General features: G+C 53.0%; 3 protein-coding genes across 3 annotated transcripts; 2 read left to right on the plus strand and 1 right to left on the minus strand.

The window, feature by feature from the left end:
- Positions 1 to 469: 469 nt before the first annotated feature.
- CTHT_0046330 (uncharacterized protein) lies at positions 470 to 7,862 on the plus strand (the record flags this gene model as incomplete). Its single annotated transcript, XM_006694949.1, has 2 exons — positions 470 to 1,098; positions 1,169 to 7,862. The coding sequence occupies 2 exons, from the start codon at positions 470 to 472 to the stop codon at positions 7,860 to 7,862; spliced, it is 7,323 nt and encodes a 2,440-aa protein (XP_006695012.1).
- Positions 7,863 to 8,252: 390 nt separating this feature from the next.
- CTHT_0046340 (uncharacterized protein) lies at positions 8,253 to 9,086 on the minus strand (the record flags this gene model as incomplete). Its single annotated transcript, XM_006694950.1, has 1 exon — positions 8,253 to 9,086. The coding sequence occupies one exon, from the start codon at positions 9,084 to 9,086 to the stop codon at positions 8,253 to 8,255; it is 834 nt and encodes a 277-aa protein (XP_006695013.1).
- Positions 9,087 to 10,764: 1,678 nt separating this feature from the next.
- CTHT_0046350 (uncharacterized protein) lies at positions 10,765 to 12,789 on the plus strand (the record flags this gene model as incomplete). The annotated part of the gene is made up of 9 exons (XM_006694951.1): positions 10,765 to 10,924; positions 10,999 to 11,107; positions 11,172 to 11,292; positions 11,352 to 11,400; positions 11,473 to 11,922; positions 11,995 to 12,019; positions 12,074 to 12,221; positions 12,277 to 12,342; positions 12,712 to 12,789. The coding sequence occupies 9 exons, from the start codon at positions 10,765 to 10,767 to the stop codon at positions 12,787 to 12,789; spliced, it is 1,206 nt and encodes a 401-aa protein (XP_006695014.1).
- Positions 12,790 to 16,363: the final 3,574 nt, after the last annotated feature.

Genomic DNA, 16,363 nt, shown 5'->3' on the forward strand with positions numbered 1-16,363 from the left:
TCATTTTGTTGCTCTTTTGCTTGCTGGTACAAGCTGACTTGTCTCTCGCTCTCTTGATCGTTACGAGGATGACCAAATAACTCCAAAGGGTCAACGACCTCGAGCTGCCAATAGCTGACCAAGCTAGTAAGTGGTCGACTGAGAGATACTTGTCTGGGTTTATTGCTAATGTATAACAGTTAAGCACCAGGCTGAATATCTAACCGACTTCTACTCCAGGAAACACCGATTCCTCTGGTTCTGATGAGATCCTTTACTTTGTTTTATACTATAGCCTGTAGAATATCACTGATAAGTGGTTACTTTTCTCCATATCCAGCCAGCTCTTTGAGCTATTAGCTCTATCAATTGGTGCTAGCGCTAGCAATACAAACGGTGTTACGCAGCTATCCGATCATCAGGTATGTATGAACGCTTCATGCAAAGTGTTGTAAGGATCTATGTTTACTTTTCTTACCGATTAGCCAACATGCCTCCAAAGGACACACAGCGTCGTCCTCTCAAGAAGGATGGTGCTCCGGCACCCTCAGCTCGCGCAAGTCGCGCCCAGAAGAGACGGCTGTCAGAGAACTGCGATGAAGACATGGACAACCCAGAACAGTCCATTAAGAGGTGCCGCAGGGCCGCTGATGATGAAATCCGGTCATCTCCCACACTTAGCGACATCCCCGAGGATATTACGATGGACGATGCCACTGCTCAAGAATCCGAGGAGAACAAAGACAGCGATGACGACCGGCCCGGAAAGGATCGGTCGAGAAAGCAGGGGCTTGACAAGAAGTTGAAGCCGATATCCGATGTCAGCGAGATGTTTGAGGACATGATCCAACGCTGTCCTCCAGCGCATTTCGAGGACAGGCCGGTGATGCTGAGGGTTGCGACCGTCTGCTCTGGTACCGACGCTCCTATTTTTGCACTTAGCCATATCCGCGATGCTCTGCAGGCCATGGGCCACGGCTTTTGCATGGATTTTGAGCACGTCTTCAGCTGCGAGATTGAGCCTTTCAAGCAGGGCTTCATTCGCCGTAACCTGCCACAGTGCAGTCTGATCTTCCGCGACATTGTCGAGCTTGCCACGGCTGCTCGTGATGGCACCGCGTAAGAACCAATCTGCTGCTTTTTTCTTTTATAACTCGTACACGACCATACCAGGCTAACAGTTCTCCAGGACCACTGCTGGTGGCGCCCCTGCCAAGATCCCTGACGGACCCCTTGATATCTTCTTCGCTGGGTGCTCGTGTGTCGACTATTCTAACATGAACACCAATAAACCAAGCGGCAGAGTGCCTTCCCTCGATCGACACCTGAAGGGCGAGGAGTCTCGCAAACCAGTTCCTGTCCGGTTCGATGTGGCATTCTTCCACGACCTCAGTAAGAGCTTGGAGGAGCTCGCGGAGCTGAGCACGGCTGGCGAGTCGGCCAGGACCTTTTTCGCAGCTGTGAAACTGATCGCCGAGAGACGTCCTACCATCGTCATTCTCGAGAACGTGAGCGGTGCTCCCTGGAGCATGTACACTGACCAAATCTTCCCTCGAATTGGGTATGTCGCCCGCTTCGTTCGTCTTGACAGCAAGAATTTCTACCTCCCTCAGACGCGCCAGCGAGGCTATCTGGTCGCAATCAACTGCTACCGGGAGATCCCGTCTCCGAATGAGCCGCCTGCTGAGATCAATGTCATCAATGCCAACCGAATTGCCAGAGCTTGGACAGAGTGGCTTCAGCTGTGCCAGCGCCCGGCCTCGGCGCCCGTCACTGAGTTCCTCCGCAGTCCCGACGATCCAAGCACTATTCTGGCCAGGGCCGACATGGAAAGCAAGCCATGTACCAATTCCGACTGGTCGTTGTCGTCCCTGCGACACATTGATGCACGGCGCCGGGCCAACTTGCGGCACGACGATAATCCCTTCAGCATGAAAGCCATGCGCGGCGGTCAGTTAATTCATATGCGGCCACCTGATCACTCATGGCGGCCGGTTTGGAAGATGGCGGGCCCCCGTATCCTCGACCTTATGGACATTGTCTTTGCTGTCTCGTTAAAGGATGGTATCGACCTGGGCTACAAGACCGCCATGATCGACGTGAGCCAAAATGTTGACCGCAATGAGTTCTGCCGGCTCGGCCGTCCCAAAGCCAGGAATCTCGGTATCGTTGGCTGTGTCACTCCATCTGGCCTGCCAATCATGACCGATGAGGCACGCCCCCTGACAGGCACCGAAACGCTGGCTCTTCAGGGTCTTCCCGCCGAGGAGCTCGTTCTTTCGACGGAAACCCAAGCGCAGCAGCGGGACCTGGCGGGCAATGCCATGTCAGTCCCTGTTGTGGGAGCAGCAACCTATGCGGCTATTCTGGCTATCGCGAAGGTTGAACCCGAGCTCTTCCGCCAGATGACGCCGGAGGAAGCCCAGAGGAGGCATGGATTGTATGTCTCCCGCCTTGGTGACCAGTTCGTCCAGGGCAAGGACGGTGGTACCATGACGACCGATGTCCCTTGGCTTATTGAAATCGCCAGTCAGATGCGCCGCGTGTGCTTTTGCCCCATCCGCCCGAGCAAGATCTATGTCTGCAGGACTTGCGGAGTCACCGCCTGCCCCTCATGCTCCGGCAACCCCCCACATAACTTCGGTGATGACATGGCTGACGACCTCCCGAACTGCTCTGTGGAAAGGGGCAAATCGAGGCTGAAGGATTGCTTGCCCGGCACTATCATGATGTTTCTCCCCTCAGACCAAGTCAAGGATGCGCTACGCCGCACTGCCGGTGGCATCTTCCGCGATGTAGCTTTGGAAGTTCTCGGGGGAAATGACAGTGAGCTTCCGTTTTACTATTTCGACGACATCAAGGTTACAGAGTCCATCACCATCTGTTACAAGGCCGTTAACAGCATCGCTCGGCTCGTCCTTTGTCCAGCGACTAAGACGGCCTGTTGGTACATTTACATCGCGCCTTGGCACAGCCAACTGGGCGATCTCGCTAGGCACTTTGACGTCAACCAGCCGATTGCTCGTGGCCAAGTCGACACTAACATACTTGTTCCCACCTGGTCGGTCTGGATTCCCGGCCGTGTTGAGCTTCGTCTCGAATTACAACAAAACAAGCACGGTGAGGTCACTATCGGCTCTTTGGACTACGTGAACAGTGAGGCGGCACACGAACATCCAGACCTCCCGGCATGGAAAGCCACCGTTGAAAGCAAGATTCGTGGCACCTATACCCATAGCCCACAATGTGGCACGGCCGGCAGGGCCCTGCACGTCAAGCAGCCTCAACATGGTGACTCCAAGGTCTTCTTGATGTGGGAATCTCTCAGGCTCGAAGTGCCTGAGAAAGACCACTTCGTCTGGACCGAGATGCCGCGGAGGATTGAGTCTCACGAGTACCGGGAGGTTCTTCTTTGCGCCGACACGTCCAAGCCGTTCACTCTTCAGCCGGAGCAAGGCGTCATGAAAGTATACTGGAACGGGCATTGGTCTAACGTAACCGTCCATGGCCCTCTCACGCCGGCAACACCTCTACCCGAGCTCGCCGTTGTGTTCTGGGGCCCCACGGCTGAGCTCCAGCAGAGGAAATGCCACTCTCCAGAGAGCCCAGAGAGTCCTATCGTTCGGATGGCCCCCTTCGCCGGCATTCAAGCGCCGCTGCGTCGGTTCCCTGCCTCAAAAGCGTACTTGTCCAAGTTTCGACAGGAGCATACGGACTCAGACTTCTATGTCGTCCCTGCTGCTGGTCGCGATGCCTTCTTGAGGCGCTTTGCCTTCCTCTCCAAGGAAATTCGCCAGGCGACCATGCCAGAAGACGGCGCTTCGTTCCCTCACCTCCATATGAGATGGATTTCAATCGATGCCTGCGACGTATGCTCCGTTTCTCCTCCAAAAGCCGTCCTGCTCTGCAAAGAAGAGCCGCGTAGGGATGCCACTGGGAAGAATAGAGACGCCCGACTGAAGAAGCTGCTGGTCGAGGACCCCGAGGATGCCGAGAAGTTTGAGAAGCAGCTGCAAGAGCTGCCAAATGCAGTCACAGTGGCGGTTAGATTGAGTCCATCTTTGCCCAACAACGGTCAGATAGAGGAACTTCTGGACATCCGGATCTTGTTACAGCCCAAAACACTGGCGTCCAGGGCGCTGGCTTACATACGCCAGGGCCATCCGAGCACGACTCGTGGCGCCGATGTAATCAACGACGAGTACAAGGCTTCGTTTCTCACAGAGCTTGATTATGCTTTCTTCTCGACACGTCCAGACTTCGCCCCGTTCCGCAACTCGGTCAAACCCTGTGGCGATCACAACACGCATGGCATAGATCTGACCAATAACACCTGGAAGATGCCAGCAGGCGAGCCACCGCGCTTCCTACGCAGGGTTGGAAGGAGCAGGCAGGTCGTACAGCACAGATTGCGGCCAAGCCAGAGGGATGCCGTCAAGTGGATGATCCAGCGGGAGAGGATCCCTCTCAATTTCATTAAGCGCGAGATTGAAGAGGAGGTGGTTCAACCACTCAACCTGCGCGTTGCCGGTAAGGCAGAATGGACAACGCGGTTTCCCTACAGCTCACGAGGAGGCGTGGTCGCGCACGAGATTGGCTATGGCAAAACGGTCGTCACGCTAGCACTCGTTGACTACATGCACGAGTATGATACGACCATCTCTGTGGAGGAGCGCATTCGAGAAGTCGATGGCGCGTGGCGCAAGGAACTCGGAGACAATGTCTTCCAGCTATTTGGGTCCGATGCAGAAGGTCTCCGGGCTGAAAGCTTCTTCCACCATCTCTCGGCAACGCTGGTGATCGTTCCCAGACACATCACGGACCAGTGGGCTAAGGAAATAGACAAATTCCTCGGATTGTCAACTCGAAATGGCAGTGTCCTGGTCATCAAGACCAGCCAGGCCTTCCACGGCAAATACACGCTACAAGAACTCAATAGGGCGCAGATTATCATAGTCAGCAGTTCTGTTTTTGGGCCCTCCTTCCGGGAGAAGCTGGAGGAGGTGTCCGGCTGTGGCGTAGAATTTGCCAAGGGCCTAAGCGGGAGGGCCTTGGACCTTTGGTACCGGGAAGCACTTCGCAATCATCGAATCCTCACGGCTTTTTACCTGGCTGCTCGCCGATCAAGCTCGGACGAGGAAAAGCTCATTAGCCTAATTGAGAAGTCGTTGCTCCCTCAGCTGAACCGTTCCGAAATGGAAAAGCTGGACGACATCTTGGATAAACAGGTTCAGGGCATCGACCGTAACTACTACAAGTCGCGACTCCGCGATAACACAGTAGAGCCCAAGCAGCAGAAGAACACGGGAGCTACTCTCAAGTTCGGACATGGAACGGCCGAAGGCCGTGGAAGGCAAGGTCGTGATGCACAGTCAACCAAGTCACCTGTTGGCAACGTATGGAGCCCCACGTCTCTTCATGCTTGCAGTTTTGCTCGTATCGTCTGGGACGAGTGCTCTTACGATGATGACAAGGACAGCTACATCCCTGTCTTCGTAGCAAATGCCGTCGCTAACTCCAAGTGGCTGCTTTCTGGCACTCCCAAGCTTTTCGATCTTGGGGCCGTGTGCAGGCTAGCAAACGCTTTTGGCGTACACTTGGCTCGCCCTGAACCGCGTCTCATGCCTGGCCTTCCGGCGATTACCGAAGGGCCAAAGCCTGAGCAGCTGACACCGAGCGAACAGTTTTACGCTTATTCATCATCCGTCAAAAGCAGCTCGCTAGCCGTAGAGCGCCATAATCAAGGCCACTCGTTCGTGAGTCAGTACTTCCGTTGTAATCTCCTCGAAGACGAGGAAGAGATTGAATTCGAGGAAACAGTTGTTCCGATCGCGATGGCCCCCGTGACCGCAATCCGATACTATCTCCTCGCACAGGAAGTTTTGGATGCCGGAGAGGACTACAGTCTGTTGCCAGAACATGCGCGCTCCCAGATCAAACTGAAGGGAAGCGATCTCGCTACTCGGGACGTGAAGGCTCAGGCCAGGATGCTGCTCGGACTTATGGCTTGCGGACTGGGTCAGAACGAGAACATCCAGTCTATCGACGATGTAAAGCGTGATCTTGATCAGCGTGTTGCTGGCTGTAGCAGACAGTTCAAGATGCTTTTCGACAAGCAGATGTTTCTCTGGAGCTGGATAAATTTGCTCCATGATCTCGAGTCGAGCGCTGCTTGGAGTGACCCCGTCAAAGACAGCTTGGAGAAGGTGGAATTTATTTGCAGCCGACTCACCGAGGCTTTGCTTGGAAACAAGCGCGTCACAAGATTTGATGAGGGCGACCTCTACCCGCACGAAGCCCAACTTATCGCTCCGCATGTGCCCGGCGACGACCCCGAGGGCAACAGGACAATCTATCCAGAGTGGGAAGACTGCCTCAACCAGGATTGGGCGGCTCGCTTTCGGAAGAGCAGCGCTCTATACACCTGGATCGACTTCTTTGATATTAGTGACTGTGACATTAACAAATTACATGAAGAGCAGCTCCGTTCGCTAGCCAAAGACATCCTTTACCTGCGGTGCAAGATTGATCCGGATGTTAGGCCGCTTGAGAGACAACCTGGAGGAGCCAAGGAGGCGATGATGAAGCAGCGCTGGCTTGAGAACGCCTTGGAAGACACAACAATTCGGAGAATTGCCAAAGAGAATGCAGCTACTATCGACATGCGCGTGGAGAAGGATCTCTCAGTCATCACTCAGCTGTCGAAAGCAGAGTTGGTATCATTTATCAAGAGCTGCCAGGACGCAAAGTCTCGGCAGATGGAGCGAGATGCGGCTAACGCCGACCGCTTTGACCAATGCTCGACAAGGGAATTGCGTGACTTGTGCCTCGAACACAACCTGAAGGTGCCCGGTACAACCGGGGAGATGAAGTCAGTATTGAAGCAACATCTCATGGGCACTTTGGGTCGCGAGCATTACCGCGATGGGCGCGCCCCAGTCAACCGCTACCGCAGCTTCCAAGCTGCCATGGCATGCGAGAATCGGAGCCTGTCTCATCAGATTTCTCGCGCGAACGAGGAGCTCAAGCAAACCTTGGTGCACCTCACCAAGACAATTGAAGATCTACGCGCTGCTAAGCTCGAGGGTGGCTTTGTGCCTGGATACGACTCGCTGACCAAGGGTGACAACGACACCAAGACGTGCGCCAAATGCCGACGCCCGCTTCCAGACGACCTTTCATTCATCGTTGTTGCGTGCGGGCACTTCCTCTGCGAGGACTGCAAGAAATCTGCGGGTTTCTACTGCCCCGTTAATGATTGCCTGGCTTTCGTCCACGAGCGTCCGGTTCTCAGCTGCTCAGAGATCCGTCGTCTCTATACCCAACAAGAAGAGGCGTACGAGACACGGGCGGCGGCTGTCGTCGACCTGGTCAAGCACCGCATTCCCAGGGACGAGTTCGTTGTCGTGTTTGCTCAGTATGGCTTGTTCGTCGAGGCATTGGACACCGCATTCAGGAATTCCGGGCTCCGCTATACCAACCTTTCCAAGGTCAACGACGAGAATATTGCGGCGAAGCTTGAAGACTTCAAGAACGGAAACGCGGGGCAGATCCTGCTACTTGACATCGACAATGAGACGAGCGCAGGCAGCAATCTGACCAACGCGAACCACGTGATCTTTGCCAACCCATTTGTGCACCATGACGAGGAGCACCAGTCCCGTACCGTCAGGCAGGCGCGAGGCAGATGTGTCCGTATCGGGCAGACAAGGAAGGTGCACGTGTACCACTTCATGGCTCCCGGGACGATTGAAGAGCAGACGCTTCGTCATTATTCTGAGTACAGCAAAGACGTCTCGGGCTTTTTCGAGAAGTGGGAACTTGTGCCGTGGTGGATGGATCGCATGGAGAAGCGTACCGAGAGGTCTTGTGGTCACTCTTGAGGGAGAAGCGCGAAGTATGGAGCTATCTCGGATATTGAGTCATATGTGGGAGTTTGTTTTTTTTTAAAAAAAAGGAAAAAGGCTTTCCGTTGACTGCCTGGAAGCCAGATAAGGTTTCGCAAATGGTTTGATTACAGATAATTTTGACAAAGAGGAGGGGATGGATCGACACATCGTAATAGGGTTAACGGCCTGCAAACCTTCCTCATTGGGAATGGAAAGAGAGTGCTTCAGTTTGAGTTAGGAGCAGGACAATGAACATGTGCTTGTTCGTCCCTTTAAACTTGTGTACTTGGTCCCTTGTGTCCCGGATACTGTAAATGTACTGCCAGTAGCAACGGACTCGCAACAAAGTGAGCTTTGATACATTAACATTACCTACTTCTATCATCATAATTTGAATGCCCTTGCTTCTCTCTTCCCAGAGACAGCAGAGGGGGGCACCTTCACAGTAACCCCCGGGCCAAAGACCACCTCCTGGCAATCTTCAACCACGACCCCATTCGCGAACTGCGACACCACAAAGTCCACTGCCGTTCCCTCCATGCCTAGCGCTACCATGGGCGCATGCCACGTCCCCGCCCCGTAGGTGACAGCCTGGCTGGCCGTTGCCACATATGCGCGCATTTGCTTCAGGTCTGGCATGCCTGGCCCGGGAAGAGGCCGCGGATAGCTGGCTCCTGAGGGAATGCTTGCCGGCGTGGGCAGCGCAGGGGACGGCTCAGCATCGGGACCATCACTACTAAGATTGGCAGCTCCAGGGCTGTCTGGGGGAAGCGTTGGCGCAACGATAACGAGATAGCGAGCAGATGGATCGGCGGTAAGCGGAGTGAAGGTCTGAGTTGTGTAGGGATGGCGCTCAAGAATCGAGACGTGGAATTCTGAGGGCGGTCCCTCGGCAGTTGGAGGGAGGGGAACGCGAGCAGCGCAGACAAAGATGTTCATGACCGGCTCTCCCGGCCGCCCGCTTGGGGCTTGTGAATAGAGATTGATGGGCCGTGAAACATGCTGATACTTGATGGCTGAACCCTGGTTTGCGGGAACCGGGTTAAAAGGTAGTGAAGATCGTGACAAGAGCGGCAATGATGAGAATGAGGATGGATTGGTTGTTGGTCGTGGATTCTCAATCACATCGCCAAAGGGCGCAAAGGCCTCGCGAGTGAGAGGGATGGCCTCGATCACAATTGGCGGCCCCGAAAACTGCAGCATGATAGGCGACGACATCTTTTTTCAATGAATATGCGTTACGATACGTTTCCTTGCCGAGATGACAGGTTTGATGTTAGGCGCTGAGCACGGTCGGTGAGGCTGGGATCCAAATGTTTGAGAGGTTGGGTGTCTCAATGTGTTAGTGGGTTAGGGTTGGCTATGGCGGTCAACACCCCTCAAGTACGTACTCAAAAGTCCGCAACACAACAACGTTCTACATTTCAGCTGGAATAGAGAGTTGGCATGATCAAATCTACTACTATCATATATACATATTAGGTTTCGTCACCTTTGAAACTAACGTGCTGGCTGAAGCGCATGTCGCCGTGCTCCGACAGCCTTTTGACCCACTCTCGTCTAATCCTTAGGCTCACGACGGTGCTGGAACCGCTAAACAACATCGGAGTTCTTTTTTATCCCAAAGCAACACAACGGTGACACCCCCGATGTGTGTGGCAAACTCTTTGGTTGCGTTCCTTTGCCAAGAAGAACATGATGTTGGCCATGCCTGTCGGCAGAGTGACATCGGATCTGGAGCCAAGGCCTGCCGTGCTATGTGCGACTGCCATCACCTTGGGCGACTTTGATCATACTTCACAGGTCCAAAAAATTGACATCTAGCTTGACACAGGCCCTCTTGTTTTGCACGCCCACAGCACACATTGTCGTCACGAGTTTCGGAGAGAAAATCCGTCGTCCCAGACCCTCAATCCGTGGACAGCACCATAGCACAAGTCAGACGTACGGCATCGTCTTGTATATGTGTGGGGTCTCTAGCATAGTTGGAAACAGGCTCAAATATCCATAGATGACTTGTTCCAATCTCAACTCCCAACCTGTCATGAGCATCCCAGAGTCGACCTCCCAGAGTGCGATGTCAATATATGCACACTGTATATACGGCTATTTTTTGTTCCTATTTTTGGCCAGGTAATAAGAGCTCGGTCCTGAGTCTCCATATTGAGTCTGGTGCGGCTCCTGATCCAGGCTGCCAAGACGTGCCAGGAACTTGGAAGCCAATCACCCGCCTATCATCACAGTCAAACCAGCGTATGTTCTCAACTCCAGGCCGGGCCCCTCCATATGCCCTGCAGTGCATCAGTCACAAACCACTCCAGCCTCACAGCCTCACTCCCCGACCTTGGGCTGTTATGTTGTCCTCCGCTCACTTCTCTCTTCGGGATCAATTGACTGGATACGACCTCCATAGCAATCTAGTCGCCTTGTGTAAACGCCCGTGGCCATCTAACACCATCGCTATGGATATTCCCAGTAACCGGGTTATATAGTATGCCGTCTGGCCGGTTGTATTGCTCGTCCCTTTTTCCGTCCCGTGTCTCGTTTCTGCTCTCCAATCCCACACGCAGTTCAGCACGCAAAGGCACTTACCCCACTGGATCCCGATATCATGACAGGAATTATCACAATATCATCAATTCGCTTGTCATTTGTTTTCGCGGTTCCTCTCCCGCGGTCCATCACCCGCCGGGCCCTGTCGTCCCAGGCGACAGGTTGAGCGAGGATGGGCATTCAGTTGCTTACCCGTTGCTCAAGGACATGATAAGCACATAACGCCGCCAGTGTATATATTCGCCATGGGATGCCCAGAATCGCTCTCTGGCTCATCTCTCAGTAGCCTTGTGCGTCGCTGTGCTAGTCTGGACAACGCCAGCAGTGTCTGTCTCTCACCATAATGGACAGGGTAGTCCTCCGATATCTCTGGGCGCTTCTCGCCTTCCTGGTGCTCCACGTCGACGCTTGTACCAGCTACGGAGTTAACTTCGCCAATGGCGGGTCATATAATATCGATTCATCATCTAACCAATACTTCAGCTTTGTTTCCGTCTTCCAGGGTAAGCACAGAAGTCGTAAGGTAGGCCAAAGGTCTATTGGTGAACGATACTGAAACCAGATGATATCCCTTCAGAGTGCTCTGGAGAGACCCTCAACCCGATCCTGATTAGCCCAGACAACAACCACTATGTCTGCTCGGCCATAAACACTCACCCTAATGGTGTCGAGGTCACATCGACATGGTGAGCAGGGTTTCTGTCACAACCTGCGGCATCCAACATCTTACTCATTAACAACATTGCGTAGTGGCATTCCTTATTCTGCCATGATTTCGGGCACTTGGAAAATTGTGCTGTCTGGAAATGAGATCAAGTCTCAGCGTGTTATCCACCTCACTATCGGCGTGCCCCAGACAACTTGGGTGACAGTATGTGTACGCCCCTGAAATTGGTGGTTCTGTCAAATCAACCTAATAATGTTGTTTAGGCAACCCCAACGGTCGTTGTTGGGTATACTACGACCGCAAGGGCCCAAAGTAGGTCAACCCCTATGGATGGCCCCGTGCATGGGATCATGGCAGATGTGGCTAACTTAGTATCACTTACAGCCGTCTTGACGACACTCATCCAAACACACACCCTCATCATCGTCCCTCAGACAGTCACAGCCCCATGCAGCGGCGGGACACGAACCGTGACCAACTACCCGCCGAATCCCACATACGTCGTCACCTCAACCGCTGTTCGGACTGTCACAGACGCCCAGGTTACAAGCTACTGGACCACAACGATCACATCGACCGCAAGCTGCCACTATCCCACAAGTTTTTTACCTCCGGTCTGGTCGCCTCCTGGCGGTGGTTGGGGCTGGCCCACCCGAGGGCCTTGGGCTGCTGATCTGAACACGGCTACAGAGAAAAAACGTGACGTGGCCGTTCCTGCTGCCACGGCCGCCGCTGCCGCTGTGGCTGCGGTCACGTCGACTATCACGCAAACAACATACACCGTTACCAGCACGGTCACCACGACTATCCCTGGACGGACTACCACCGAGACCGGTGAGATCACTACCCCTTGAGGATCTATGTGGGTCGTATGTATGGAATATCACTGACTAGATGGCACAACAGTGCTTCGAACCACGACAGCTACCATGTATGTCTTGACCTTCACTCTATGTAAAAGTTCATGCTGACACTTTGCGATCAGCACTCCTCCCCCGTCGACGGTCTGTGTAGGCGGCGCGCCTGGCGTCACTGTGACGGTCAATGTTGGCACACCTACGCCCGTCACACAAACCAGCATAGTGTATCTCACAAGCCATCTCTACGGCACAGTCTGGGTTGGGTACGGTGAGGTTTTCCACATGCCCATCATAATTTATGATTCTAACCGAGTGTTTGTTTCTTCAGACAAACCCAATATACGACATTCACGAATACAGCGAGCGCCACGGCTTGCTGGATGGCGGGTGGTTGGTTCAGTTGAACGAAGAAAGATGCAATTTGGTGCACTTGGACCCACGACACTGCTTGCCAGCACGACGGGGATCTCCTTGACGCAACAGCGGCATTTCCTTGCTCTCTATCCCAGGAAAAATAGGTAACTAACGGAGCCTGGTACAACAAGTCCATGGCGTTATCTATTAAGGTTTGACCATTGCCGTCATGTTAATCTATGAACCCTAAATCTAGCCATTTCTTTGAATGCTTGCCTTGTGAGTGGTAGATCGCAAATTCACTACCGGTGCATTCTTGCTTGTGCTAGTATGTGCTCTCACTTAACCACTACTCTTCCTCGTCGCCCTCCAACCAAACCTCGTGCCCGTTACCCTCGCGAACAAACAGGCTGGCGATAAACCCGCATATCGCGATGCCACTAAGCCCCCACCATACGGCCCCGACGATACCCCTGGCAAGACCTAATCCGTACAAAAAACCTCCAGTCACAGGACCTACTGTCCTAGCAAAGCTACCAACACTCTGTCCAATGCCGTGCACAGTACCCAGCACACTTGGATGTGGAGTGCAGTTGTTGACCAAGATAGTCTGAGCTGGCAGGGCAAAGGTCCGTCCGATGACCTGAATGAAGAGCACCAAAGTGATTGCTATCCATACTAGCACGCCATCCTTGGGGCTTGGCGGTGGGCTATCGCTTGGTAGCAGACTCAGGAATGGCACAAGGAAGTATGTGACGGGGAAGAATAACAAAAACAATCGCCAGCTGTGGAGTGTGCCAAGTCGTGATGATAGCCATGGGTAGACGAACAACTGTAGACCAATTCCTATGGATCCCAAAATTGCCATAGCCATGCCAACCTCGCGTGGACGTAAGCCCAGACCGCCGGTGAAGATAAAAGGGAGGTGACGAGGTAATGCGTGTGATGATTCAGGACCTTTGGCTGGGTCATAGACAGGGGTTGAGAGGAAGACATTCCATAACGAATTGAAGGTTCCAACGTGGAAACCAAGGAGAAAGCTGGCAATGAAGGTCGAAATAACATTTGGGGTAAAGATGTGGCGGAATGGCAGCTTTCGAGTATACCGGCGTCGAGCCAGTTTCCGAGGGGCAGGGGACGAGGAAGAGGAAATTGATGATCGGTGACAGCGTGTGTTTCTAGACCGATCAACGTATGCATTGTCATTGTCAGACGCTAGAAGTGTATACCCTCCGCTCCGTCGAAAGTGGAACAGCCATGTAGCAATCTTCTGGCCATATTCTAAGCCCCGATCACGCATCCCTAGGCGTGAATCTAGTGTCTGTGCCCTTGTTAGATGCACAGATCACTGGACAAAAACATGAGATGCGATACCTACCTCTTCCAAACAAAGCCAGACAGAAAGCATTGCACAAAAAAGGAAGAAAGCAGAGACAAGGTTTGGGGTGGCGTATGGGAAACGCTGGAAGAAGGCAATGTTCCCAAATAGATCCGGATAGCTACCAGCAGGGTCCGATAGGACCCCCCCGAGTATTGGTCCGATAATGGTACCAATATTGAATGTCATGGGCAGTAATAGAAATGCGCGAGACTGGTACCTGTAGGTTGTTCGCGTTAACGTTGAAACTGACAAAAACTCGCTAACTGGAATTCCGAGGGCATCCAAACTCACTTCTTTTCTCGGATTGTCTCGCTTATCCTAACCCAAAGCTGTCAGCACAACACATGATCTGAGAATAGTTGGAGCACAGGTGACAACACTCACATGGTTCTCAAAACGCCTACATTACCGTTAGTGATGCCTCCAAGGCATCGGAATAAGAGTGCCTGCCAGAAAGTGGTCGAAAAGCCAAATCCGATACTCGAAACAACTAATATCACACATGCATTAGCATTACAATAGACGCTCAATTTCCACCAGGATGGATGTTGTGACTCACGGGTACCAGCAAGACCAATTAGCAAGACAGTCTTACGGCCAAACCTACTAGAGTCGGCAACCTGACCCCAGAGCATGGCCGTCAAAAACTGAGCCGCCGTAAAGCTCGCGCTGCCGACATGGTATTAAAAATTGCCACTTCCCAAGGCATTGCCGCCATGACAACATTTGGAAAGACACCTACTGTATAATACCTGCTTGGCTCGAGATCACGGAATTGGGCAGACTGGGATCAAACCACTTGAGCTGATAATACAGATATGATTGGAGCGAAGTCTGCGTGAGAGGCTCGCTCAGTCTTGCCAAAGTGATAACAATGAGCTGATCCTTTCGAGGGAGATCGCTCCAGGCAACTACCCGGCTTTCCTGGTCGTCCCGGGGCGGCGAGTGAGTGGTAGAACCTAGAGAAAACTCGGTGGATTCTGCATCCTGGGAACGGAGAGGTGGAAATTGCCGTTCTATTTCTGCATCGGCACAAGCCCGGATCGGTCTCGGAAAGATCTCGACGTCATTGTTATCAGAGGTCGAGTGGTGAGCCTGGTGGTTGCCCATAGAGAATACAGAGCCAAGATGGACCCGACTGAACTCGTACAGACTCAATGACGGTCGGAAGATGATACGTTACTATCGCGAATCTGAGGAGATGAAGAGAAACGCAAATAGTATTCACGAGACCGGCGGCATGCGAGCTCTCGTGCTGTCGGGTCTGATCTTGGGAAACGCTACAGACGGGGCAGCACCTGGAGAAACAATTGCGCAACCTCACCCGTCATATACCGACGTTCCCCAATCCAGATATGTGAAAAAAATCAGAGCCTATAGCAACACCCATCAACACCTCCGAGCAGAGGAGAGAGCTCCCCGCGATAAGTGGGTACAGTTGACCATGTCGGAGCAGGGCCGGAGTTAAGAAGCTCACACATTCTCCATCTGTCGTTGCGATTTAGATCCCCTTGTTTTGGCGTTGATGCGATTTGAGCGCCTGGTGGCGCAAGTGAGTCTGTGAATGATCCCCACGTGCGGGGTCAGCCAATCGAATAGAGCGAATCGCGCGGCGCTAAGCCTTAGTAACGTGCTGGCCTCGTCCCTGGAGTTGCATCGGGAATCGGGAGCGGCTAATGGCAACTCTGAGATGCAACGCTGCCACAAAGTCTAATTTCATCAACAACCGTCATCGCGGAGCTGCTCGCACTCCTGCCTAACCAACGTCATCTAGACCGGACTGATAGCGACATGTCTGATGCCCAGACCGTTGAAATTGCTATGCACGGGCAATTTACTTTGCGATTCTTCCCTTTTTGACTAGGCGATCAGTTGCTTGATGACCACCATGCTGCCTTATCGTGCTCATGTTCTGGGCCAGGGAGCCGCGCGACAGCGGTAGATGTGCGCTTGATATCATATCTTGATTGAAGAGCTTGCGACACAGCCTGCTCCACTCGCATACCGTAGACATGTACGATCGACTCTGCTACACAGCTAACCTCTAATGCATTGATACACTAAAGCTGTCTATCGCCTACCCTAATCCGGTCTCTCTGCAATCAAGGGCAAATGGTTGCAATACTGAGTCCAGCTTACCCACTGAAAGTAACCAACTAAAAGCCCCAAGCAGCACATCACCTGCTGATCCACCTCGGGCTCCATGAGGACCAAATATCTCTTCAGCAGCAAGTGTGTGTTTGCTAACGCCAGCGGCATTTCCGTACAAGCACCTTACACGAGGCCAGTTCTCTTTCGGATAATTATTGTCGATCCCGGGTGCTAATCGCCACCGATCAGTTTATCAGAGTGGCATCCTATCACATCCACAATGACGTCAACTGGCCGGTCCAACTACAGCACCCCTTGTTGGACATGTCCTCAGCTACGAAGCAGCCTTTTTTTTAAAAAAAAACGCTGCTGGCGAGATCGGTCTATTGGCAATGGGAAACTCCAACTCCTGACACCCAGGTTCCCAGGTTTTAGCGCTCTTTATTCGTGCAGCAGTTCGACATCTCTCAGGGGAGTTATAAGTTGCCTCCTTACGGTAGCTGACGAGAGCTCCAGAACGCTCTTACTGGTAAGTGTGGAGTAGTCATCCAACGGTTGTCTGTGTACGTTGATGTCTAGCCATCGGAGG

The sequence above is a fragment of the Thermochaetoides thermophila genome, assembly GCF_000221225.1.
Source record: "Thermochaetoides thermophila DSM 1495 unplaced genomic scaffold scf7180000011818, whole genome shotgun sequence".
Lineage (NCBI taxonomy): Eukaryota > Fungi > Ascomycota > Sordariomycetes > Sordariales > Chaetomiaceae > Thermochaetoides > Thermochaetoides thermophila.